Source organism: Pseudonaja textilis, chromosome 1 (assembly GCF_049901715.1).
Source record: "Pseudonaja textilis isolate UNSWEBS1 chromosome 1, rPseTex1.2, whole genome shotgun sequence".
In the NCBI taxonomy this organism is placed as follows: domain Eukaryota; kingdom Metazoa; phylum Chordata; class Lepidosauria; order Squamata; family Elapidae; genus Pseudonaja; species Pseudonaja textilis.
In genome coordinates this window covers 287878614-287906510 of record NC_141990.1, presented here as the reverse complement: position 1 = coordinate 287906510, position 27897 = coordinate 287878614, and the positions used below count along the sequence as shown (strand labels likewise).

The window sequence follows — 27897 nt, the reverse complement described above, 5'->3', positions numbered from 1 at the left end:
TCAGCATGGGATAGCCTTTTTGATGCCAGTTATCCCTATCAGATTACAAAGCACTGCGATCTTGAAATAGGCCAAATTCACACAGATTCAAAGTTACCTCTGTAGTAGGCCAAATAATTAGGTGTTGTTGGTTTTTTTTGCTAAGCCACGGAATGAATGTTTTATCCATGCAAAATATGTTTCAGTGAGGTGACTTCACCCTGAACAGATGTAAAATGCTTGTTATTGTTTGGTTTTGTGAAATATTTGTTCAGTACACCTCTCTCCCCAACGCTTTTGACACAGTAAGTTCTGCCCTCGGCAGAATATGTTTAACTAGGCCAAAATTGGCCATGTCAAATTCTATTTGCTTGAGGGAATATTTCTCATAAAATATGTTTTAAACAATGTTTTTGTTTCATTTTTACACAATAATTATGTAATATATTAGCATGGTACTTTTGTAATTTACACTCATTTTCCTCAATTATAGTGGTTTACAAGGAAGCAACTGTTTATAGATTATTTAGGTAAATTGGAAATAAAATAGTATCTTAGATTGGTAACTTCTTAGGTGTGATTTAAAAAAAAGACATTATAAAACCACAGTCTGTAAAGATATGTCTCTTTTGCCAGGTTTATGCTTCCTAATTCATTATTAGATTATACACTGCTCAAAAAAATAAAAGGAACACAAAAATAAGACATCCTAGATCTGAATGAATGAAATATTCTTATTAAATACTTTGTTCATTACATAGTTGAATGTGCTGACAACAAAATCACACAAAAATTATCAATGGAAATCAAATTTAGCAACCCATGGAAGTCTGGATTTGGAGTTACACTCAAAATTAAAGTGGAAAAAAACACTACAGGCTGATCCAACTTTGATGTAATGTCCTTAAAGCAAGTTAAAATGAGGCTCAGTGGTGTGTGTGGCCTCCATGTGCCTGTATGACCTCCCTACAACACCTGGGCATGCTCCTGATGAAGTGGTGGATGAGGGATCTCCTCCCACACCTGGACTAAAACATCCCCCAACTCTTGGACAGTCTGTGGTGCAATGTGGTGTTCATGAATGGAGTGAGACATGATGTCCCAGATGTGCTCAATTGGATTCAGGTCTGGGGAACGGGCGGGCCAGTCCACAGCATCAATGCCTTCGTCTTGCAGGAACTGCTGACATACTCCAGCATCATGAGGTCTAGCATTGTCATGCATTAGGAGGAACCTAGGGCCAACCACACCAGCATATGGTCTCACAAGGGGTTTGAGGATCTCATCTTGGTACCTAATGGCAGTCAGGCTACCTCTGGTGAGCACATGGAGGGCTGTGTGGCCCCCTAAAGAAATGCCACCCCACACCATTACTGACCCACTGCCAAACCAGTCATGCTGGAGGATGTTGAAGGCAACAGAATGTTATCCATGGCATCTCCAGACCCTGTCACGTCTGTCACATGTGCTCAGTGTGAACCTGCTTTCATCTGTGAAGAGCACAGGGCACCAGTGGCAAATTTGCCAAACTTGGTGTTCTCTGGCAAATGCCAAACGTCCTGCATGGTGTTGGCTGTAAACACAACCCCCGCCTGTGGACGTCGGGCCCTCATACCACCCTCATGGAGTCTATTTTTGACCATTTGAGCAGCCACATGCACACTTATGGCCCGCTGGAGGTCATTTTGCAGGGCTCTGGCAGTGCTCCTCCTGTCCCTCCTTGCACAAAGGCAGAGGTAGCGGTCCTGATGTTGGGTTGTTGCCCTCCTACGGCCTCCTCCATATCTCCTGATGTACTGGCCTGTCTCCTAGTAGCACCTCCATGCTCTCTACACTACGTTGATAGACACACCAAACCTTGCCACAGCTCGCATTGATGTGCCATCCTGGATGAGCTGCACTACCTGAGCCACTTGTGTGGTTGTAGACTCCGTCTCATGCTACCACTAGAGTGAAAGCACCGCCAGCATTCAAAAGTAACCAAACCATCAGCCAGAAAGCATAGGAACTGAGAAGTGGTCTGTGGTCACCACCTGCAGAACCACTCCTTTATTGGGGATGTCTTGCTAACTGCCTATGCTTTCCACCTGTTGTCTATTTCATTTGTACAGCAGCATGTGAAATTGATTGTCAATCAGTGTTGCTACCTAAGTTTGATTTCACAGAAGTGTGATTGACTTGGAGTTACATTGTGTTGTTTAAGTGTTCCCTTTATTTTTTTGAGCAGTGTATTTTAAGTTTTTCCTTTCAAGTTGTAGTGAATGTTAATTGCCCAGAACACTACTTTTAATAGAATGGCAGGATGTAAATCAAATAAATAAAAAAATATCCACCCCAGATTGTTAGTTTTAATGTTGTTCAGAAAGGAGGAAACTATTTAATGAGTCCATTCCCCAAATGTACTTTCTTATAGACGTTTTTAAATTTGTCCCAGGTGGTAGCAAGTCTACAAGGTTTTGTAAAGGAGAGACTGAAATCTCCCAAGAGCCAAAAGAGAGCTAGTGATCATGGAAAACCATTTTGTGGGATTAATTTGGAAAGGAATTAGGAGAGCGGATGGAAAGCAGCGAGAATAAAACAGATTTTTCTGTTTCCTATTTGCAGTTACCGATCTGTTGGGTCAGTCTGATTGACTTGCAGAACCACATTGCCATCTAGTGGTAAAGAAAAGAGATAACACATGCTTTATTTTTCCATTTGAAATAGTAAGCTTTTTAGACAGCTAGGTGTTAAAATAAAATAAATAACTCAATTAAATAAACTGTTCTTATATCCTTCCTGCATTTAAAAAAATATTCATTTTAGTTCTTCCAAAGTAGAGTCAACAAACAATTCTTTATTTATAACTGCCTAAGCACTGTTAACTTAAACATTTGGGGGCCTATTCAGAAATAGCGAAGAGTAGGCAGGGAACCATCTGCCCAATATGTTACTTGCCAACAATGTATTCTGGCTGCAGTAATTTCAATTAGGAGATCTTGTGTACATAAAGTGAGCTATAAATCACACCTGAAAATGAAGTAATTTAGCAAAGGTTGGAAAACTAGGCATGGTCCCAAATGACTATGGTGTCTACCTCTAATTGTATTTCCCATTATTTCTTAAGAATATTAGGATACAATAGTTATGTAAGCTCAGGAGGAATATTGACTGTTATCACTGAAAACCAGTAAAAGACCAAGATAAAGCTTTAATTGTAATTGTTGCTTGGGAATAAGAAAATGTTAGAAAGTAATTTCATTGTAACTCCCACAGATTTATGTAAACACATTAAATACAGGGAGAATTATAATCGGTAAAGAGTCTCTCACATTGAAATCACCTTGTCTATGCATGTTGAAATATTGAAGAGAACTGATTTAACTTCAAGATTCTGCACTTACAAATTGACACAAAGTTTTAAGTTTTTAGATCTCAGATTCAAATATTGTTATGGAAGCATAAAGCAAGGGCAGGATACACCTGCATGTAGAGGAGCTCTCATCACCTGGACTAAAAGAGTTAGGTAGAAGATGTTGTAAAAGACTTCTGTGAGGGTCCAAGCTAAGAGTCCATCTCAGCCAATATTCTAGATGTATGAGACTGAGGTTAGGGTTGCAGTCTGAACTTAGGAAAGGTAGCTGAAACTAGGCAGAAATGCTTCCCACACCATTTTCTTCATTCATTCATTCATTCATTTAAATTATGGTTACCGCTACCTATAATAACTAAGCCACAGCCTGGCATTTTTAAGGATGTTCTGATGTCCACAGATAGCCTGACCCCATCCTGGCCCATAGCAAAGCTAAGACAGAGAGGAGAGGGGTGCAAGACCAAAGAAAAGACTAAATGGCATGCAGACAAGGAAGTGGAGGCAATGGGGATTGGTAGTCAAGTTAAGTACCACAGGCTTTGGTGAACAGCATATCTTGGTGGAACTCTACAGTACTTGGAACTTTGCTAAGAACTCAGTAGCAACTAGCAATGGCAATATCACTTAGACTTATATACCGCTTCATAGTGCTTTACAGGCCTTTCTTAGTAGTAGCCAGTATTCATAGTATGCTGCTTGTGGTTTGGTTATAACTGCCAAAGCTAGTAGGTCCTGATCAATAAATCCCCCATGACTTCGTTCAGCTTCTTTTAAAGCCATATAATTTTGTGTCCATATCTGAAGATAGTAACCTTTTCTCAGACACACACAGTGACAAGATTGTGGCACTGTTCTAAGTTTCTTTAATATTCTTCTTTTGATTGTATAAAACAAAGTAATCCATGAATTACTTTTTAACAATTTAAAACTAAAAAAAAAAAAGGAGACAACCAACTATCTAGAAATAAAATTCTTGGGCTGTTTTTCAGCAAAGAAAGGTCATCTTTCAAATGCAAACAGTTTAAAAAGGCTAAGTGGTACCCATAGCTTATTTATTTTAACTGGGAAGGAAGAAGATTTTCTGATCTTCTCAGCTATTTGCATTCTGTTTTATTTTTTTTAACATTGGCTCCAGGCCCTCTGTAGTATTTTGGAGTTCATTTAAGGAAAGATCTGTGTCAGATGAACTATAAAGGACACAGATGCTTCCTAAAATCTTCTCAGCCATATGACTGATGGTCAGGGATGTTTACCATCCATCTTCATCATGCACTGAAGATCAGCAGGGCAAAGATGTAGCAGTTCGAAGGCCATTTAGCACAATTTGGAGGCAAAAAGAAGCCACTATGATAAATAGTTATGAGAAATCAACAAACTTGACAGAACCTTGGGGCCAAGAGAGACAATTAAGTGAGAAAGTAGAAGCATCTAAAAGAATGAATAGGCCCCTGATCATATTGTTGAGGTGATAATGGCCCCGTCTTCATTTCAAAGGGACACTTAGTATTTGGCAGATGTATTATTGATGCCAGTATGAAGCAAGTTATTTTTGATGATGGGCTACTTCAGCACTTTGGAGAGCTCACCATATTTTTAAGCTGGATGCTTATTACTGTAGAGGTATTATTATTTGAATACATTCTCCCTCCCTTTATTATTTTCTGCTTCAAACGGGAGATAGCCATTGCTGTGAATTAACATTCTGACTCCATAGCCCAAATATGTTGTTGCAATTGGAATTTGGAATGGTGTCTTTTAAGAGAACGAACTCCATACAGAGCAATCACATATATTCTCAAATCCCCTTTGTCAAATTCACAGTTTAAAGTTTATTTCAGACATTTCTAAATAATTTGCTGCACTGTCTTTCTTTTGGGGCTCATAATCTAGATAGCTGAAATTAAAACTTGTGTCAAATACTCAGTGTTTTACAGCTAAGCCTATTATATTAGTCCCTGGGTACTAAACTTGTAATGTTGAGATATGTCTCCATGCACAGCTAAATTGCACTATAAATTATGTAGTAGTCATCTACTGAAAACCAATAATCAGCAGATTAAATGGATTGCATAACAAACAAAACCTTGCTTCCAGATTTATCATATTTTATTTCATTTTATTTGTTTTATAAGGCAACCCATCTCAAACAAAGTGACCAGGTGGTGTACAGTATGAAATCAAACAATAAACAAATTAGAAACCCAAACCATATAGCATTAAAACATGTACAATACTTAAATTTAAAATTTAAAACAGGAAATATCTGTTTCTGTTGTAATTTCTTTTTCCTGTCCAAAAACTTTCCTTAAAGGAAAACCTCACAGTTGACATAACATTGTTATGAAATTCAGGTTTCATATTGTCAGTTTCCTGGATTTGAGAAAGTACTATATCATTGTTTATAAGTTGCTGCAATGATTTCCTCAAACAAATAATATAGTCAGAGAAATCTTCACTGAGTTCATTTCCTGTTACTCATATCTACAGCAGTAGGAGTCCACTAGAACTCCAGGCATGATATTGACACATTGACACATACATAGAAGCTCCAGCAAAGGATTACAGTCCTTATAACAAAATGTTTCACATGTCTTAGTTTTGTTTATGTGATTCTAATTAGTTTGGACACTTCCCTATTGCCAAGGTGAGAAATGGGAAAGAAAGAGAGAAAGAAAGCTACTGTGTTGTTTCAAAAGAAATTCAGAGAGTGGTGTGTGGTGTAACAATTTTTACATGACTTTTGTTTTTCAACCATATAGACACAGATAAACAGGATAATCTTGCAAAGAATACTAGTTCTATTTTTAAAATATCTAATTAATTTCATTCCAATAGAGGACATGGCTCAGATAAACCCCAAATGCCAATGAATGTCCAGGTATTATTTATTCCCTTATGATAAACCTTAGATACCACCCTTTAAATAGAAAACTGCATGCCAGAATCTATCATAGAAAGAGGAAAAAAGTAAGAGGAGCTTTAAGGAGGAGAGCCATGCTAAAGAAGGAGGTGCCAATTTATTCCATTGTGCATCCTTGTGCAAAAATTTCAGGCCTCACAATTCTATAAATTTTCCAGATTACACAAGATTAAGATAGCCACTATTCCTTTGCTGCACTGCAGGTAGCCCTTGACCTACAACCACAATTGGAAACAGAATATTGGTCACTGAGCAACGTAGTCATGAAGCAAGACATCATGTGACTGCTTCAGCTCATGATTGCAATCCTGGAACTCCTGGTTGCAGTCATTAAATGAACTCACAGTCATTAAATGGACAGAATCTCAGGATGGTCCTGGGAGACCCTGAGCAAGCTGCACACAAGTTGAAGGGGGTGCTGCAGTGCAACACAAAAGCACAGCCAACCACCTGGTCCACCAGCACAATTAAAAAAAAATTGGAGAAGAGCAGGCTATATTCTTCTGGTTCTTTGGAAGTGTCCTTCTCCAAATTGCATGATTTGGAGAAGGAGACTCCCAAAGGATCAGAAGAATGGAGACAACTTGGAGAATGGTGCAAGGTAGCCTCAGTAAGAAGGTTTTGTCTCACATAGCCCAGATATGGCTGTCAGCATCTGGAGAAAACAGTATAGATAAATAGGGTGTTTTGTTTGTTTTTGTGGGCTGGATGCAGAGGTGCTATTCAGCAGGTTTGCACCTACTCAGGCGAACCGGTATCAAGAATTTGGCATGGGTCACCAAACCGGTAGCAACATCTAGCTGGCCACGCCCCAACCCAGTCGCCCAGTTTCTGCTCATTCGCTTGCCCCATCCACCCGATGCTCCCTGCCCCAGTTTACAGGAAGACTGCTCCCCCTCCCAAGCCATGCATTTTCAGGCAGCCACTTGAAAACACATGACTGTGGGCGGAACAGCAGTCTGTTAACCAGCAAAACTGTTCCAAGGCTGGATTCTTCATGGATACTAAAAGTTTCACTTCCCCTTGTGAGTAAAGTGCCTGGAATGAGAGGGAAAGAATGCTGGGGGAGGGGGGGAAATCCAGCCATGGGGAAGTTTGCAGGAGATTCAAATGCAAGTCCGTTTACCTGCAGAACTTCTCTAATGCTGGATTCACTTCCCCTTGTGAGCAAGGTGCCTGGAGTGAGAGAGAATGAAGGCTGACATGGATATGTGTGTGTGTAAGAGAGAGAAGGAAGGAAGGAAGGAAGGAAGGAAGGAAGGAAGGAAGGAAGGAAGAAAGAAAGAAAGAAAGAAAGAAAGAAAGAAAGAAAGAAAGAAAGAAAGAAAGAAAGAAAGAAAGAAAGAAAGAAAGAGGAAGGGAGAGAAAGAAAGAGGAAGAAAGTAAAACAGAAAGAAAAAGAAAGGGAGAGTGTGTGTGTGTGTGTGTGTGTGTGTGGTGTGTGTGAGAGAGAGAGAGAAAAAGAAAGGAAGGGAGAGAAAGACAGAAAGAGAAAGAAAGAAAAAGAAATAGGGAGAGAGAGACAAAGTAAACTCTGTGCTATTATTTTTAATTGTTCCATTATTTATCATGTGTTAATATTTTACACTGTCCCTACACCTAGAGTGATTCTACCACCTTTCTTTTGCCCAGGCTACCACATATTTTTCAGGGTTTACATGCATTCAATGTCTATAGTCCAGAGCATAAATACATGTGTGTTTAACAGAGTTGAAAGGGAGTTTGGAGGTCTTCTAGTCCAAGCAGGAAAACTGAGGATGCCAAACTCTGAGTAAGGAAAGGTGTCAGAATAACACTTAGAAGGGACTTTTGGGGAAACCCTATGCCATTTCAGAGAAATGGCTGTCCAGTCTTTTAAAAATTTCCAGTAATTGATTACCCAGAACTTCTGGGAACAAGCAGGTTCACTGGTTAATTGTTCTCATTGTCAGAGAGTTTCTCCTTAGTTTTAGGTTGCTTCTCTCTTTGTTCAGTTTCCATCCACTGCTTCTTGTTGGCCTCCTGGTGCTTTGGAAAATACATCCCCCACCTTCCTTTGTGGCAGCCCCTTAAAAGCCTGTTGCCTATATCACACTCTTGGGCAAAGCATGTGACCCATTTCCTCCTTTCAGTGGTCCATGAAAGTACATCTATAGTATGCAGATAATAAAGTCAAAAAGGTGAACAACATTTTTCAGAACTATAGATAAGTTAAGGCTGGGTGACAAGGAATGGCTGAGAGGGGAGAGGCCAGGTGAGGCACCCCTTGATGTGAGTGACATTGAGTTGGCCACGCCCACCCAGTCACATGACCACCAAGCCACGTCCACCAAATAAGCCACGCCCACAGAACCGGTAGTAAAAAAAATTGAATTCCACCACTGGCTGGCTGGATAGTTAGCTGTTCCAGTCCTGGGCAGCTTTGCGTGCTCTGGTAAGGTGGCTGGATGGCTGAGACTGGGAAGAGGGGGACAGGTGGGTGAATGCCACAGGTCAGGAATGTCCATTTTGTTTTAAGTCAATAAAAATGATAACTATACAGACAAAAAACCCTTGCTGAGCCATTCTATAAAATTTTAGTGAAAATAAATCACCTAGAAAGAAAGTTCAAAATTGCAACTTTGGATATAAGAAACATGTGTGCCTTTGATTAAATGCAATCTCTCATGTACCCACATACACATACAGTAAAACTCTGAATGTTTCTATTGTTTTAATGCTTCTTCATTTTTATAAGTGATATACCTTTGAAAAATAGTTCATATATATAATAGTTATTCCTGTCTTGCCCTAAATTTTGGGTGTACATTTCACATTACTCGTATATGATTTGATGATAGCAACCCTGATATAGAAAAAGAGTTAGAAGAAAACTTCTAACTTCGGGGCCTCTAAATACTGTATGTTTAATTTATGACTCCCAGCTTAAGCTATCCTACACAGGAATTCTACAAATTATAACTATTTCATCTGGAGAATGTTAGGTTAGCGATGGATATGTAGGATACAGATTTTTAACATACAATAGAGGAACACCTTAAAGAACTTTGAGTAGAAATAGAAAAGTCTTCCAAGAATGAACTCAATCTAAAAAAAAAGTGAGTGAGAGAAGCACATTATGCTTTTTTATATTGGATGAATTAAAACTTGTTTTATAAAGACCAGTCGATACTGTATTAGTACCTATAATTTAAAGATAGCAATACTATAGAAATTGATGACCATCTATTAGCTATTCCATAAGAAATATGTTGAAGAAAAAAGTTTTCACTCTATACTCCAGAGCCTCCAACAAGAAACTGATTTATTCCAAGGGAAAAAAATTCCAGGAGCAGCATTTTACTTTAAATATTCCATTTTACTATAATACTTAATTAGAAGTAAGAGTTATTGCAGATAACACTGTGATTTAAGTTCAATTTCCAAGTAATTTTATTTAAATATATATAAAATGTATTTGCATTACAGAGGCAAATTGAATAAGTACTGTATCAACTATGCAATTTAATAAAAGCATTCATAAAATAAATATAGACTTCAGTGTATAGCATATACCTAGGAAGCTACAAATCATTGTTTTGCATTGGTTTTCACTCTTAATTACTTATTAGAAAAAAAAAAGGCAGACTGTATTAAAGCTACCCCAATAAAGTATTATTTGGCTAATTTCTTAGAGATGATTTACGTCCTGATTTCGAGATATTGATTTTGTATTTATCATCTCACAAATGTTTATTTAAAGAAAGAGAAAGGTATATATCATAGTTAGTTGTAGGATATTGGGGAAAGTAGAGACTGGAGAAGGAATCAAAATGTCTTGCTCTGCAATCATTTGTCTATCTTTCTGCATAAAACTAGATATATTCAAAACTCCATAAAGTTGCACATTAAGTCTAATTAGACCATATTATACAAATTCCTCTAAAGTCTGATAGCTCCAAATTGATCAATAAACTATATTACTGCATAGTCCATTATGGATACATATAGATCTTAACAGCACATAGTAACCTGGGCTGAAAATTAATATTAATTAGTATTAATGAGTTTCTTTCCATCATTCTCAGAAAAGGATCCATATGGCCCTTTTTCTGTGTTCAAAGAACAGTTTGTGTAGTTCTCCTAGCCTTTGGATCATAGTAGCCTCAGAACATTAATGGATAGATGTTATTTGTTCTCCAGAATATAATAAAAAATGGAAAGGAATAAAATCCGCTCTTGCACACCCAAGACCTTATAAATATAAGTAATAGCACATACCTTTTGTGATCTCAGCTGGAGAGGTTCAGAGCAATCAGCATGAACTTACCTGTTGTGATCCATGAGGAGGCAGTATCTCACAATAAACATTTCTGAATCAAAAGTATGAAGATCATAGCTACCCAACCAATGGCAGTTCAGAGTTACTTATAAACAACAAAAATGAGCAAGCCTTTCTTTAGAACCACCACTTTGACAAAATCACCATAAGAAGAGGATGGCTCTCAGAAGTTTCTCTTTCTAAAACTTTATCTGTGTTTTCTTTCCCTTTAACTTCTTTGCAAATCAGGTACACTTGCAAATTCCCTACACGGTTCTTACATACACAGCACATGTGTATGCTGTGCATACATATTTTAAACAACAGAAATGGTCCTTTTAATTAGCTTTTAAATTTCAATTTACCCTCTGGATGTCATTTCTAGCAATTTATTCCTGAATATTAAGGAAAATCTCACACTAGGCTCAGAGGCTGGTTTGCTGAAACCTTGAAGTTAATTTTATTTAGAAGTGGCCATCTAAAATGGGTGCAAAAGTATGGGTGCAACAGTATTTTATTAACTGCATGAACAACATAAAATATTAATATGTTGTTAAAAGCTCTCCAGTGCAGATGACTTAAATGCAGCTTTATATTGTATTACTTATACACTGGTTGTCTTATCATGTTTTTTTTGGGGTGGGGGGGGAATCAGAGAAACACATACATATTGGAAAGGTATTAATGAATTATTGTTCCATAAAATAAATCATATCAAAAGTTGATTTTATTCTATTAAAGAATTCTAAGGGGATATGACAGTGAGAAGCAGAAAATATAGTACATGCCATGAACCTAGTTAATAAATACCTACAAGCCATATTCCCATTTTTACATTTATTTCTAACAGTAAAATTACTTTAACATTAACATTTTCCACCTATCTTTATTAAAAACTAAAATTTGCTTTAGCATCTTATATCATGAACATCTATATTCATAATTTTCATACTGAAACATTATGGATATGTTTCCTTATAGTGATATTTAGATACACTCTAAGCTACTAATTTGAGCTATTGTAAAAGCAGAAAATAAACATTTCCAAACGTTACCTTTCATTTAACACAAACCCTATCTTGCAAGCAGAACACACATTAAATTCTTGACCTTTTTTCACCCATTTCTTTCTTTGGAGGAAAACGGGAGAGTAGAAAGGGATATTTAACGTTTCCAAAGTCCAATATTTTTACTTAGTAAACATCATTCCTGACAATAACTTTTAAACCTCTAATGGGCAAGGCTGGATTATCTGAGAAACCAGTTCTTTACTTCAAACTTATATAGTCCTTAGTATCTAAAGTGTGCAGAAGTGTGTATTTGTATCCAGCACCCAAGCTGTCTGTTGTATGATTCCTACTCCCTCTGCATTTAGAAAAATCTCAAAAAAATCTATCCTTTTCATCAGGCTTCTAATAATTATTTTTAATTTATAATTTAAAACTTCTTAAATTCCATATACTATGCTCCCTTGATTACTAGAAATTAAGAGTAAAATGTATGAAAGTGAGCTTACGTTTTTCTTTAAATTTGTAACAGCATCAGACTATTTTCTAGGCAATTCAACAGCCTATTTTGAACTTAAAACAATTGTTATAATTTCAAATATGGTGGTTCAAGCCCAAAGGATATTGAATATCTTTGGTATTTTCTATGAACCCAGATCCCATCACTTGCTAACTGATCATTCTATATAGATGGCAAGGACTTAAGCTAGGATCTTTTCTATTCATAGACAGACTGAGCTACAGAGCTTCTTCAATGTATGGTTTTTCCAATCTGAAAAATTATACAGGTTTGAAAAGTTACTCAGGCATAGTGTTCCATATCATGATACAACTTGACAATACATATATGTTATATTATCATCCTACATTTCTAACAATAAAGAAAATCTATTCTCTCATTACATGTCCACGATGGACCATTTCCCAAGTTAAATTCTGATTTAATGTGTCACCTTTTCGAGTAAACTCTTCCTTCGAGTGAGGAAGAATTTAGTTTTTAATGCAATATATTAATGCATTTTGAAGAACCAGTAAAACTTCCAGATGGCTATTTAAAAAGTTTAGAGCTTTGCATGCATTTAGAAAAGGCTACATGTAAATAAGATTAGAAAAACTTTTAAGAAGCAAATGTACTTCTTAGCAAAGCTCTTATTATTGTCTGGCACATACAGTTCCCTCTGGTTGCTATAAAAAGAACATCAATACCTTTTTTTAAAAAAAGTGTTTAAACATGAAAACAGAATGCACCCATACACTTTCATATTAACTCAGAGAAAATAAAAACTCTCAATTTCTCTTACGTAATCCAGTTTCTAAAGCTAATTTCCCAGGAAGTTCACCAGACAAGTCTAACATGAGAATTCATGCAAGCTTGCAGACCAAACACCAAATGGTTCTCAGTTCCCTTGTAAACAATTCAGTTTTTTAAAAGGTGGTACTCACGGTCATTGCACTGATTTCCAGAATATGATGTCATGGAACAATCGCAAGTGAAGCCTTCCCACTGCTGAATACAGATGCCTTGGTTGGCGCAGGAATCTTCTTGGCAGGTGGTGCTTGGTCCTGAAATGGGATAGCAAGAAATGCATGAAAGAAAGAGTAGCTACTAAGAAAGAGACACTATAATGGGTTATGAATTGTTATCTTCATGCAACCCCCTGCCCACCTTCCCCCAAAAAGAAACTGTATGCTTTTCCATTTCATGGAACATGCCACAGAAATTCAGGACACATAAAGACATGGAGAATTAAGCACCCAGCAACAAACAGGTAACTTGTACACAGCAGAAGGAAGGTATGAAAAGTAGCATATTCCCTCCCTGGCAGGGTCAGGAAAAAAATGCTTATAATAAGTACTATTTCCTCAAAAAAGGCTAAGAGTTGTCACAGCCTATTCTCCTATTCTCAGTTAAATAACTTGATTCCAAATGATGGGATTGTTATTTCCATGCTGCAGATACATTTTATAGGGAATTTGGTAGAAACATGGGTTGACAATCATTGTCTGTGAGGTGGACATCACTGTGTGTGAATTGGGTAGCTAAATAAATCAGATTAATAAATCAAATCCTACTAAACCTCCCTTCATCCAAAAAAAAAATTCTGCTGATATTTGGGGTAAAAATTAATAGGACCTGGTGAAATGTCAGCAATTTGTTCCTTTGCTTGTTCCATTTTCCTCCCTTGTAGTAAATTAAATACCATCATAGATGAGAATTTTTGCTCTGTAACAATAATTCTGAAAATCTCAGAATCTTTAAAATTGCATAGAGGCTTTTAGAAAAATGTCTGTGACACATGTCTTTTATGCATATACTAAGCTAATTATAGTTCTATTTGGACTTTGCAAGTAAGCACTAACTACCTATTTGATGAGCATTTCATGTACTATTCCAGTGGATTCTTCTATTCTATCCTCTTAAATACTATAGCACAAAGAGTGAGGATTCAAGATGAAGAAGAAATAATTTTGACTTGCTCCATACTGGTGAGATATCTTGATATAATTAATTAGCAGTATCCTATGAGATTCATCTATCAAAAATGTACCTCCTACCCCAATGTGGAATGATTAAAAAATTATAAACACTTTTGCTTCTTTAGCAATGCTGTCAAAGCAGAGATAGATTTCTTTGACACAATGACCAAATGAATAATAAATAGAAAGGTGATCCAAACACATCAATATAGCTACTTTGTCATATTCCCTTCTATCCTGGAAGGAAATCATGCTAGTCTAAATCTTGCTGTCGCCACAGCATGCTATCTTCATGCATCCACTCAATATTCTAAGGTCATGGTTCTTTTCATGGAAATTTCAGCCGCAACAGTCTTTTACCACATGACAAGATCTCCTCCAGTTTACATGCAGAATGCTCTATTTTATGCCCTGCAATCTACCTACCTCCCTTTCTTTTTTTGCCACAGATCAACTGTTTGTTTGTTTTAATTTATTAAAACTAGTTGTGAACTAAACAACTGTTTTGTATCAACCAAAAAAAACCTAGATGCTACCAAAAAATTAGAGTTTTTAACATGATTTCTGACTGGCCAACTGGGCTCTAGTTCCAACCCACTTGGCAGTAAGATGGGCGACATATAAATTTAATAAATAAAGAATAAATAATACAGAACTTTTTTTCAATTCCAATCCCATGTTTTAAAGCAGTGGCAAGCTAGCCAATGTCGGATTGTACATTCTCTACACTGAAGAGTTGATAGTCAACCAATATAACTATAAATGAGGGGGAAAGTTACTGCAGAAGCCAGGGTTCTCATTCTCCCTCACAGCTAAACTTATTTAGGAAAGGGAGAACAGGTTAGGCAATGCATAATCCTACAAGAAACCAATAAAACCAGCTGGAGCCTCAAGTGTGTCAACATAGTGTGCTGACCACAAGTGTGTCAGTATTACAGTCCACATCCTCTAAGCTTTACACTGAATTTAGAATAACTTTATTGTCACTTTGAATGTACACTAATCGGCATATATTAAAATGAAATTTTGTTGCATACAGCTTTCAAAGGGTCACCACATGATGATACATAGCATTTGGAAGTGAGATCAGAATACCTATTCTTATAAGAATGTAACGGAAGTCTGCAACAAAGGGTTGCAGAAGAAAGTCTACAACAAAGAATTGCTGAAGAGGTCTGCAACAAGGACTGGAGCAGTGAACTGCTGCATTCGGCATAAGTTATATACATGCATATTTTTAAACAAGAGACAGCTCTTTAAATGCATTTCTACCTCGGTCTTCTTTAAAGCTTAATGCAAGTAATTCACTATTTCAAATTATTTAAAAGAAAATTAGGTATGAACAAAAAGAGTAAGATGATTTAATTACATATCACACAATATTTGGGAACCTCTAAAGTATATCCACTGGAACTTTACCTCAGGAAGTGGAACTATGATTTAATAAAAACATTGACACTGGATCGTTCCTTACTTTCTGAACGTAGAATGGGCAGTTAAACGAAGTAGATGCTCCTATATTAAATCCAGTTATTTACAAATTGTTCTGGATTTTGTTATGTCTAGTTTGCATACCATTTAGTTATTTGTGGAAACAAGAGTATAATTGAACTATACATTACAAATTTCGTTAGTATTAGGTGTGAGAGTGGAGATGAGCAATACTTGGCCTCCCATAAATTTTTAGGCTGTAACTTACATCATCTATCATGATGACAAATTGGAGTTCAATGGAACACTAGTAAAAATTGAACCCAAAGATGCTTTCACTTACATAGCCTACTTATAAGCTTCCAAGAGTTACCTCATTCAGAATATTAAATGGGTCTGACCCATCATAGGATATATATGATCTCAGGTTCTACAAGGAAACTTATTTCTCCCATGTTCCATTGTGATTCACTTTTAGAATCTGTTAGGTAAAAATGGAGCAAATTATTTGTTTTGTAAAAATTTCCTAGAAGTCTAAATCAACGTCCCTTTTGAGCATCCCTCTACAAACTTTCACAAATCTCCAAAGTGCCATCCGTTGTTTGCAACAAGAAAACCAACAGCAGATAGTTTCTGCCGTTAAGTCCCTTCTTCCATGCATAAGTGGGTGGTAAATATAAATGGGCCACTTGTCGGGTTAGGGTCCTTCCTTTAACAGGCTGGAAGTTTGGAGAAACTACCTAGACACCTTATGCCACATGACTGGATGGAAACCTTGGTTTCTTTATTTCATGCTAGAATGAATCCACTTAAAGCAATTGATTGTCCTCTATTAACATGGAGATGTGAAGCTTTCATGTGCCCTCTGCAGTTTAAATTGGCTACTGTCCTTCCTGATTTTTCACTGCTTAATGGGGCCTCGTGCTTTGAGTTTCTTATGCTTAGTGTTAGGCAGTAAATGGACAGAATCAGCATTCCTGTTCTGAGAAATTCCAGTTTCCAAAGCATCTCCAATTTAGTCAGGAATGTCCACAGCATCCCTTCATGGATCACTGCCTTGTTGTGGCGAAGGGGCTTTGGTAGCTCAATGAAGCTTTGAACTATGCTGTGCAGGGCCACCCAAGATGGACAGGTCATAGCATGTGGTCATTAAAAGTCAAGGTTCCGGCCACTGTGGTGCAATTAAAATGAAAACACATTAAAACAAACAAACAGAACTTCAGCGGCAGTGCTGCAAATAACTTGACTTTTCAAAAAATCACACCGCATGGATATCCCTGCATATATTTCATGCTTTTGGGGTTTATTCTTGCAAGATACCTGCTGGAGATTTTGAAGGAACCCTCACGTAATTTGATTGACGAAATCAACTTGAAAGTACTTGCCAGTTTATTGCAGACTAATCATTTAAACAAATGCATTACAATTCACACATTTCAAATACATTTGTGAGAATGTTTTACAATGCATATCTGAAAAAAAACAAAACCCTCTTAGGTAAGCAACCAGTCAAGATTGCATGCCTGAATCAGGGCTTTACATGGATTTAAAATCTCTGGGGATGAAGGGGAAATGAAGTAAAATTCTATTCTGTGAAATCAGTGTGGGAATGCTTAGTTTAGCTTTCTTTTTTTATTCATAAGTCAAATGTATAGATATTGCTGGCATTCCCCAAGTAATTTTTACAGATCCTTCTTGCTAAGAGAACATCTGCCACTGATGCTTCTTTTCTCTACTCCAGCCATAAGTCTCCTGCTTGTGACACTTGACTATCACAAATAGACATGTCAAAAAAAATTAAGAGGTCAATCCCACTCCTCCCACACAAAGAAAACAGTACAAAAAAGCTGCTTTATGATTGGCAGTTCATGACAGAAGCAAAAAGGAGCTAACTGATGTGCACTGAAGAGAAAAGGATTTAAATAATATATCTCTTCAAACTTTGTACGGGGTGTCAGAAATGCTGTTTTTATAAATGCTTTCTGGTTCTACTTTCTTCATCTAATAAAACATTAAAGTCTTCATGCTACATTATGCAAAGAATGTCATATCTGATAGAGATTTCAGAAGAGTCGATTTAGATGTCAAAATTCATGGAAACACTGTTTGCATTTAAAATCATCCAGCTCTGTGAATTTCTCTCAAACTCACTATTTAAAGAAATATCCAACAGTGCTTTAAGGGAAAAAAATCATACAAGGATCTGCCAGCAAATAAAAGTATAAAATGCAAAATTCCCAAATAGCCACCAAGATTTACTGTCCAGGTCAAACATGGCTCTATATAATATGAGATAACTATAGTATTAGATAAAAAGAATTAAAAAATAAACATTAAACTCAAGACAGCTACCAAAGTTTTGTGATTCAGCAGCTAATAACACAATTTGCTTAATATGAAATTTTGAAAATGCATTTACCAGAATGCTGCAAACTATTTTCATATTTTCCAGTGACATACAGAATGGACATATAGAAGCAAGACATTCTATGTGTACTCATATCCTGTCTAGTTCAGCTATGGTTTTCTACAAGTGAAATTTTGTTAGCCTTCTCTATCAGTAGGACAACACAGGCCATTCTGAACCCACTTCGATGCAATATAATCAGTAGGAGATTCCTGATAGACTGAAATTGAGAATGAGAAAGAAGTCAGCACTGAATATGAGCTTATAGTGTGATGCAGTTGCAAATAAAAAAGCAAATGCAGTTATAAACTTCAAAAAAGAAGTAACCATGATGTGCAAATCTTACAAGTATTATATGCCATTGATTCATCCATTAGAATTACTTCTCATTGTTTATTTTCTTTCTTCTTACAAATAAGATTTACTGATAAATATTGACAGCCTTTGAATGATTATGGGCAAGGGATCATTTCAAAATTCCTCTTTCACAACTTTGAGCTGGCCTTCTTCTTCTTCTTCTTCTTCTTCTTCTTCTTCTTCTTCTTCTTCTTCTTCTTCTTCTTCTTCTTCTTCTTCTTCTTCTTCTTCTTCTTCTTCTTCTTCTTCTTCTTCTTCTTCTTCTTCTTCTTCTTCTTCTTCTTCTTCTTCTTCTTCTTCTTCTTCTTCTTCTTCTTCTTCTTCTTCTTCTTCTTCTTCTTCTTCTTCTTCTTCCAGCCCATTCCAATGTTCAGGCACCACAAATCATAGGCATGTTTCTTGGCTCTTGATAGATGGCATTGTTTAATCAAAAGGACCAGATTGTCCCAACTTTGTTCAATTCATATTAGTCAAGCAGAAACCAGGGAAGATAGGCAATCTCTCAAATAACCTGGTTGCCATGAAAGTCTTTACAGGGGATAATAAGCACTTTAAATCATACCCAGAAACACTCTGGCAACCTGTGCAATTTATGAAACCCTATCAGCCACAACTGGAACTGGCCACAAAGAAATGAAGAGCAGCAGCATAAAAAGACAACCTCAATTTCTGAATCAAACTCATATCAGATTTCAACCTGCTGCCAGTCCAGAACAATACCATTATTGCCAGTATCGAAAGCTACTGGGAGATTAAGCAACACAAAGATTGGTGCACCTCTGGCTCCACTAAATGTCATCAATAATACAATCAATGCTGATGTATAGACCTTGAAGGACAAGCAAAAAGTCATTACAAATTAGATAAGGAAGCCTTGAGTCCATCCAAGGAATTATTTGGTAAAAATGTCTCAGGTTCCTGTCTATTTCACATTTTGATAAGGTGAGGTAAAGGGAAGCTCATTCAGACTTGGAAGAGTCTGTTGCTATAAATATAAATAATCCTGGCCTAAATGGCATTTGTTTCATCATCTACTTTAGCTTGTAGGACATGTAGGACTAACAGCTTTCTCTGTGTTTGAACCCTGGGCTAAAATCTGACTGAAACAGGTCTAAATAATCCGATTCCACCAGGATTCTCTGCAAATGCAGGCAGAAATATCTCAACTGGAAACAAGATGATAATTATATGACCTTTTGATGAGTGTGCATACCACCACCTCCTTCAATGCTGATGGCATCACCCTTTATCTGAAAGAAGCTGATATCATAGCATGAGCCCAACTACATTCACCTTCTGTGTCATCTCATAACTCAGGGAGCTCTAATAAACAGGTAGCCAAACCCACCATGTACAGAACCCTGTCCACTCCCTCAAGAGACACCAAATCAAACCTATCTCAGGTAGCACCACAAAACTGTGCTCTGGGCACTTCAGCTGCAGCTGACCAATCAGAATTTCATCAGGTTTTTTATATAATGAGTACACATTTCCAAATAAATGTGCAAAAACAAAGCCAAAAATATTAAATGAGAGACATAGAACAAAGAATCAGGGCTGGGAAAGTGCCTTAAAACATGTTTGCATTTTTTGCAATAACTTCGCATCCCACCCTTAGCAACATGAAGAACCTAATTTACCCTTCAAATATTTGCAGTCAATTATACCTCTTTAAACCTTTTCCATCTTCCTCTCATATATGTTTCCAGATTGGATTCCACAATCATAAAGAGATTCAGCAGAGAATTGGAAAAACAGTTTCTTGGATCGTAGGATTGCCTTGTAAGTGATTTCACTGTGCTAAAGTACTTATTCCACATCTTGATTTTAAAAACCAAGCATTCAGTGCTACTTTCATTATGTATTTTAAACTTTTTTGTTCAGGAAATCAAGCCATGCAGTTATAGATATTCTTAAGATGAGATACAGTCAAACCTCTCAAAGTATCCCCAAAACCTTAGTGAACATTTCTCCCCACCAAATCCTCACCACCCCATTCTCCAACTTAGCAAGTTGAAGAAAATTCATATCTTTTTGCCTTAGAGATGTGACTGCATTAATAAAATACTGATATACAAAAGGTTACATTAAAAGGTAACTTTCAGTCAAACTGGCAAGGAAACAAAAGCCTTCTCTACCTTGCAGGTCAGCTTTGGTCAACTCAACTTTGTTAGCAAAAGAACGGAAAAAGCGAAAACAATAAATCAGAGTTAGTAAAATAGCAGATAACGTCAGGGTAACGTCTACAAAAATAAATCAAAAGAAATTGGGATAACCAACACAACCCATATGCTCACTTCAGAGATATGGGTGACACCAGCAAGAAATATGAAATGATACCATCAAAGACAACAGACAGACATAGGTGGAGAGAGGTAGCTATTATGGCCTCAATCCATCATCAGCTCCACATCAAACCAAACAGCAAGCGACATAGCATGGAGTACTGGGAAGAGAAATAGAATGGACATACTTCTTATATAAAGAGTAACACCAGAAGGAACATTCATGTCACAAGATTCACCAATATTTATAAATGAAGGAGCAAACAGTGAGATTCATTTCCCACCAAGGAGCTTCCTGTGTTCCATTAAATATTGGATTAATTTAAAATAAAAAATTGAGAAACCTATCTGCTTCCTTTGTGATGTGCAGATCCAGAGGAAAAATATATAGGTGAATTTCTGCTTAATATCCACTTCCCATGTAAGCTTTTAAGAAGTTATGTGCAGTACAATGTTGATGTTTTTAAAATAAGATAAAATAACATTTTTATCTATATCAGAATAATAGATTTGGTAGTAATGAAAGGTCCTGACGTGATTATTTTATAAATTTGAGCTACCAGAGCTGAGCTGCAAAAATCCAGATTATAAATAGATGGCATCAGAATTTTCTGAGTCTGATTGTTGCTATCTAACAGTTTCCCAGATTGTTTGCACTGGATCTGGTAGCCTATCTTATAATCAACCTATCTTTTCTTGGAAATCTTTGACGTAGCTTTCTTGGAAGATTTTAAGTGGTGGCTTCATTTCAGGGATGTGTCTCTAGAATTTATGGTCTGTCTTCTAATAAAGGAATACTGTATCTGGAGTAGATTAGACTGCATGGAGTTAACTTATTCTGGCAATTTTGAGTTCCAGAGATCTCCTGGAACACATATATTGAGGTCCAAGAGGCAAATACTTCAAATATAATACAAGCTGAGAAAAACTGGTAGCAGGATATATTTCTATCTCTACAGGTAATGTGAATAAAGTTTATTATATGCTCTTGCTGTTACTATAAAATTTAAGATTAGAATTTGATTTTATTAAGTTTTCCACAAGGTAAGAAATATTTAGACTTTTCTTTACAATGTGCCTCATGTGTGCTTGATTAAATTATAAGAAAACAGTCACTTTTTTGGAGATCTGATTCTCCAGTTTATGAGAACACACTTATAAGAAAACTCAAGGAAGAATTGGAAATGTATTTTCTTCTGCTGAGATCTCTAAAATTAGGTGTACTTAATATATTTAGGATAGAGGATAGATAAAGATATAAGGATTTAGGATATAATACTTAAGATAGATAGAGGTAATAAACCAGTAAAAAGAGTAAAGGCAAGATTATCCTTCCATTAACTTGTTAAGTATCTACTGCTCTGTCAAAAAAAATTATATTCAGGAAGAAGTTGTTCCAATACATTACTCTGGAATCAATCTTTAAGTTCAGAGTTTCTTTCCCATATTGCAGAAATGGTAGGAAGGTCTGAATAAGAAAATATCCCATAAACATTAGATACAACTACAAGGACATTTATATCCAACACTTGGGAAAGAAAAAAAAATCTGATAAAGTATTGACCCATTAGCTCTGCTGGAGGATTTATTAGACATACTGATTATTCCCTTTTGGAACACATTATTATTATGTTTTGTTTTGTTTTTAGAAAATCAAACCCTGCAGTTATAGATATTGTTGTGGTTCTCCGGCAGCCTGTGCAAATGGCAGTGGAATCGGACAGAGGGGAAGGGGACCAGTCCAGGAGTCTGAAGAGGACTTGGACAAGGGTCCTGCATCCAATGCAGAGATGGGGCCAGGACCATCTGGGAATGGTGTGCTGACTCCAGAGCCTCCGGAGTCTGGCAGCAGCGAGGCAGAGGAACAGGGGAAGCCTGTTCCCAGGGCGCATGTGCGCAGAGCTGCTAGAAGGCAAGAGCAGCTGAAACAAAAGGGGAAACTCAGAAGTAAGCCTTGGAGGTGATTGCCCCTCCCATAAAGTATAAAGGACAGGCAAAGGTGAAGAAACCTTTGTAAGAAGCAAAGATGTTCGTTCTGTTCAGATTAATCCTTGAAGCTCTGTGTGGACTTTGTACTTTGGTTGTTTTTTTATAGTTCATTTGGCACTTTTGTTGTTGGCAGCAATTCAAAGGAGAGAAAGGTAGGTGCTTTTCTCAAGGGACTGTTTGGGACTCATTACAGTCTGGGAATGAACATAATTCCCAGCATTGAAATAAAACAAGAGTTGTTTTAACGAAGTGTGTGCTTAATTACAGTCTCGGAAACCTTGGTCAGAACAAATATTCTCACAGACCACCATCAACTTGCTGAAATTGAAGGAAGGTATGAATAAGAAAATATCCCATTAACATCAACTGGGTCAGGTGCTAAAACTGCAAAGGAAAATTCTGCTTTAGCATTTAAATCGCAATCCTATGTCACTTGCCTACTACTAAGATCATTTGCACACAATGTGATTTACTTCAATGGAGACACTGAATACAGTGTAGCCACTCTGACTCTTCATAAAGCTTCATACTTTATACATTTGCTTTCTTTTTTTAAAAAAAATATTCATCATCCCATATCATTAAATACATTTTAAGGAGTTTCTTCTCCCCTAAAGGAATTCTTGTTCTACTTTTTGAGCATTAGCACTACACAAAGTTATAGAACCCATAAAGGAAGTAGCTAATTCTGTGATACTAACATATGTCTTTTTTAAAGTAAAAGTGATAGGTACTTGATATCTGGTAACCAAAATTATTTCTGGTATGTATTTATTACAGTTACTCTGTCCTGGAGTCATGTGTGATCAAAATTTGTAACTTTCCCAATTAGGTTCCAACAGGAAAAGTCAATGAGGGAACCCAGATTCACTTAACAACTGCATGATTCACTTAACAACTGTGGCAAAAAAGATCAGAAAATGAGGCACAAATCACTTTATAAATGCCTTGCTCAGCAACAAAAATCTGCGGCTTAATTGTGTTCATACATCAAGGACTACCTTTATATGTGGTATAAGAATTACAACTGTTTATTATTACATCCACTAAATCTCACCTATTATGAATGAATTTCTCTTGCTGGCTCCAATTGTATAGATGATTTCAGCCAGTAAAATCAGGTTTTGGGATATATAAAGTACATTTAATCTGATAACATCAACTGGGACATATTGAACCTAATTTTGTTAATTATAAAGAGAAGAAAGATCTTTTTAAATGTTTTTTTTAGAGGTACTAATATTCTTGTCAATGAAGTCCCTCAGTTAAAAAAAAAAGTCTGAATAATTAATGGAAAATGCTCATTTTACTCCTTACATCTCACCAAAGACAACAATGGCAATAAAATGAGACTGGTTTTTGTATAAATATGAACTCTAATATGATGTGCCTTTCCCAAATAAACATCTAAACCCAAGCACTGTGATTCTCTTTTTGCACTTCTGTAAGTTTTGTAATGTATTTTGTTGATGCTGCATACAAAATTGCATATAATCTGAGAAAATATATTACACGACAGCATGTACCAGATATTCTTTAAGAAAACTTGTATATAGGAAAATTTGTGGATAATAATGTATGAATTGTGGAAAATTATGTAAAAAGATATCAGATATTTCACATATACCGTATATTTAAATCGAAGAATCGTAACTGGCTGCATAAATAGAATACAATTAATTTTTAAAATATTAATGTTCTGCAAGTACATTAATACACTCCCAAAATATCATGGATGCTGATTTTAAGACTTCATAGTGGTAATTGGAAGATGTTAGTTTCTTAATTTTTTTTCTTTCTTATTCACTCTCTTCATCCTCATCATTTCATAAACTATTTCAAATTAATAATTGAGGAATATGGGCTTTTTCCGTATTAGTTGGCAAAATACATTAGAGAAGAAGCTCCCAGAGGTTATATGGAGATATGCAATAGTCAACTATATATCAATCTGGTTTTTCATTTTATGACTGATTTTAAAGTAATCTCAATAAAAAAATACAAGTTTTTTTAAAAAATTATGCAATATAAATTCTTTATCTTGACCCCTTGTTTACTATTAAAATTGATTTCTGTAAGTTATGTGACTGTCCTGGTTTTGATGTAGTTGTTTTTATTTAAAGTAGTCCAGCCAGCCCTTTGTACCTTTTCTGGTTAAGCAATCTCATTATATGAATGAAAGAACTCAGATTTATATATAACTAATGTTTAGAAAATATGATTTGATACAGTCTTTTTGGCTTAAATTCCACTCACGCTGATTATGTCATTCCAAAGCTGAAGATCTGAGGGTTGTGTGATAAGTGCTAGCTAAGCCTAGGATTCTTCACAGTTGGATTCAACAAAACCCTTAGCTTTGCTAAAATATCTTTGTGGGAGTGTGCTTCTTGGAAAGCAGTGATCAAGCCTGTAACAAGGAAAGGAAGTTCACAAAAATAGTTCACAAAAATAGCTATTTCAAATCCCAATAAGTATGCATCCAGCTCTCATGATCTGAGCTATGGATTAATGTCCCAAATTTTCACTGAAAAGCTCAATCCCAGATATGTGTAACAAATTATCTCTTTCAGTGTATTATCTCTTATGAGCTAACACTTTATATGTAGTTATTGCTTGTTTGCATGAAGGATAAGTTCTGCCTTTTCTTTTTTTAAAGTCAGAGTTACCTCAATGAACATGGTTGTAAAAGATACAAAAGATACAAAAGGGTCTAATTAGTTTTTAGTTCATTAAAAATGATATGGAACGCAACTGCAAATGTCAAGAGACTGAATCAGATACCTTATAAATGTAAACATGTATTCCATTACTATGTTTCCGATTCTAGTGGAATGAGCAATTTGTTTTTTAAAATGAGTGCTTGTGCATGCCTTTGAGTCACTGTTGACTTCTGGAGATTGCCTGGACCAGTCCCTGCAGTTTTATTAACAGGATTTCAGAAGTGGTTTGCCTATCTGCTTCCTAAGGCTAAGAGAAAGTGACTGGCAGAAAGCTAATTATGGACCTAAGGTAGAACTTATAATTTCCCAGTTTCCAGATCAGTGCCTTGAGCAGTTACACCAAGCTGTATCTTGCTTTTAAAAAGGATGGATGTTAATTAAGAAGATAGTTGTGTAAGTATATGTAGTAGATATATACTATATATATATATATATAGTATTCAGCTCTGTTCGGGTATTTTCCTATGTCACTATAGTTGTGCTTTTAAAGTTGTAGCAATGTTTCGGCAGAATCTCATCTGCCATCATCAGGCTTCTGTATTGTGTTCGTCTGTGAGTCAGACTTTCACAGCCGTTTCAGTTTTAAATTTGGGGCTAGCCTACTGCTGTGCCAGAATGGTTTTTTTTCTTCATCCTGATCGGTTGGGAGTCTTGGTCTGTGTTTATTGGTCTTGGAGTTTGCTGTGTTCTGCTTGATTGGTGTTTCTAATATCTTCTGTCTGGTTTTGTGGCTTTTTTTTTTTGTCTTGATTGGCTGGCATCATTGTGTTCCTGTATTGGAGGCTTTTGGTGTGTTGGACTAGTGAGGAAGCGTGTTCCAGCTTTTTTGCTGCATTTTTGTGTTCATCCAGGTGGGTACTTATTCTTCTATTGGTCTGTCCAATGTATGTGGCAGGGCATGATGCTCAGGGGACTTCATATATGCCTTGGTTTTCCAGATCAATTTTATCTTTGGGGTTTCTTAGGATGGCTGCTATTTTTCTGTCTGTTTTGAAGGCAGTCTTGATGTGATGCCTGTGTAGTATCTTACTGATTTTGTCTGTAGTACCTCTTATGTAGGGCAGGACAGCTGTTCCATAGGTCTGTTCATCTTCTAGGTCTCCATTATGTCTCAGTATGTTTTTGTGGATCAAGCTGGTGATTTTGCTTTTGTGAAAGCCGTTAGCTGTCAGTATTTTAGTCAGGGTGCATAGTTCAGTCTTTATGTGTGTTTTGTCTGCCAGGCGTTTGGTACTGGCGATTAGTGTTTTGGCCACAGAGTTTATCTGTGCTGGGTGGTGGTGGGATTGGGCATTGAGGTAGTGTGTTTTCGTCTGGTATATGGTGTGTCCTAGTGTGCCATCTGTTTTTTTGTACATCTAGGAATGGTAGTTGTTTGTTTGTTTCTGTTTCCATGGTGAACTTGATTTTGGGGTGTGTGCTGTTTAGGTGTGTTAGGAAATTGTTTAGGTTTTGTTTTCCAAGGGGCCAAATCACAAATGTGTCATCGATGTATCTTAACCATAGTTTGGGTTTGTGGGTGGCGTTAGCCAGGGCTCTGGATTCGAATATATATATATATATATATATATATATATTTGTTTTCTGAGGTTCTGGGTATTTATATGTAGATCTTTGGTTGTTGGGTTTTCTCCCGCGTAAGATTCAAAGTATCTAGCAGCGTTTGATGAAGTCTCATTCATCATCTTCAGGCTTCTGTCTCCGGCTCTGTGCTTTTCAGAGTAATGTGAGATTGCAGCTGCTTCCTCCTTTTAACTGTCAGTGGGGTGGGACTTGATTGGGTGGGGGCTTGGCTGTGTTCTGATTGGGTGGGGGTGTGTTCTCATTGGTAGGGGGTTTGGTTGTGTTCTGATTGGTTGGGGGTTAGCCGTGTTCTGATTGGTTGGAGGCGTGTTCTGTTCAGGTGGGGGCTTGGCTGTGCTCTCGGTTAGTCTTAGTTGCTGGGGGATTTGAGCAGAACACGCCTCCAACCAATCAGAACACGGCTAACCCCCAACCAATCAGAACACAACCAAACCCCTACCAATGAGAACACACCCCCACCCAATCAGAACACAGCCAAGCCCCCACCCAATCAAGTCCCACCCCACTGACAGTTAAAGGAGGAAGCAGCTGCAATCTCACATTACTCTGAAAAGCACAGAGCCGGAGACAGAAGCCTGAAGATGATGAATGAGACTTCATCAAAGCGTTTCAGATACTTTGAATCTACGTGGGAGAAAACCAACAACCAAAGATCTACATATAAATACCCATGAACCTCAGAAAACAAATATTGCACCTCTACTGGGAGGAAACCCACCATCTGACCAGGACTTATGAAAACTTGAAGTCCAAAGAGCCTCCATTTTATGTGACCTTGCATTCCTATGCAACTGCCGAGATCAAAATTTAATTCCCACAAGCTTCCAATTGAAATTCCACACCAACACAGCAGCCACCAAACGCATCCTTAAAAGAACAGAACTGGCCCTAATTAGAAATGAACTTCACACGAAAAGGTTTCTCCTAGACCAAATCAACAAAGATCTCCTCACACTCCACCTCAGACTCAGCAACAAGATTCACCCTCTACTTTGGGACAAATCCAAACAACTTGCTGTCTGGAGAGCCGAAACACAGACCACCCTCAAGACAGATACTCACACCAACAAACTCAGGAAACTACAACAATGCCAGAAACCAACTCCCCT

General features: G+C 36.9%; 1 protein-coding gene across 19 annotated transcripts in view; it reads right to left on the bottom strand.

The window, feature by feature from the left end:
* Positions 1 to 27897, bottom strand: part of NRXN3 (neurexin 3) — a 1274597-nt gene that overhangs the window by 687890 nt on the left and 558810 nt on the right. For 11 of the 19 annotated variants that reach the window (XR_015741112.1, XR_015741113.1, XM_087922067.1 and 8 more), the window contains 2 exons: positions 20349 to 20375; positions 12981 to 13100 (listed from right to left, as the gene is read on the bottom strand). Coding sequence is in view for 17 of the 19 variants with exons in the window: in XM_087922067.1 (XP_087778193.1) it covers positions 12981 to 13100; positions 20349 to 20375 (147 nt within the window). In the remaining 2 variants the exon portion in view is untranslated. The remainder of the gene's footprint in view (positions 1 to 12980; positions 13101 to 20348; positions 20376 to 27897) is intronic. The other 8 variants (XM_087922069.1, XM_087922070.1, XM_087922058.1 and 5 more) reach the window with 1 other exon arrangement.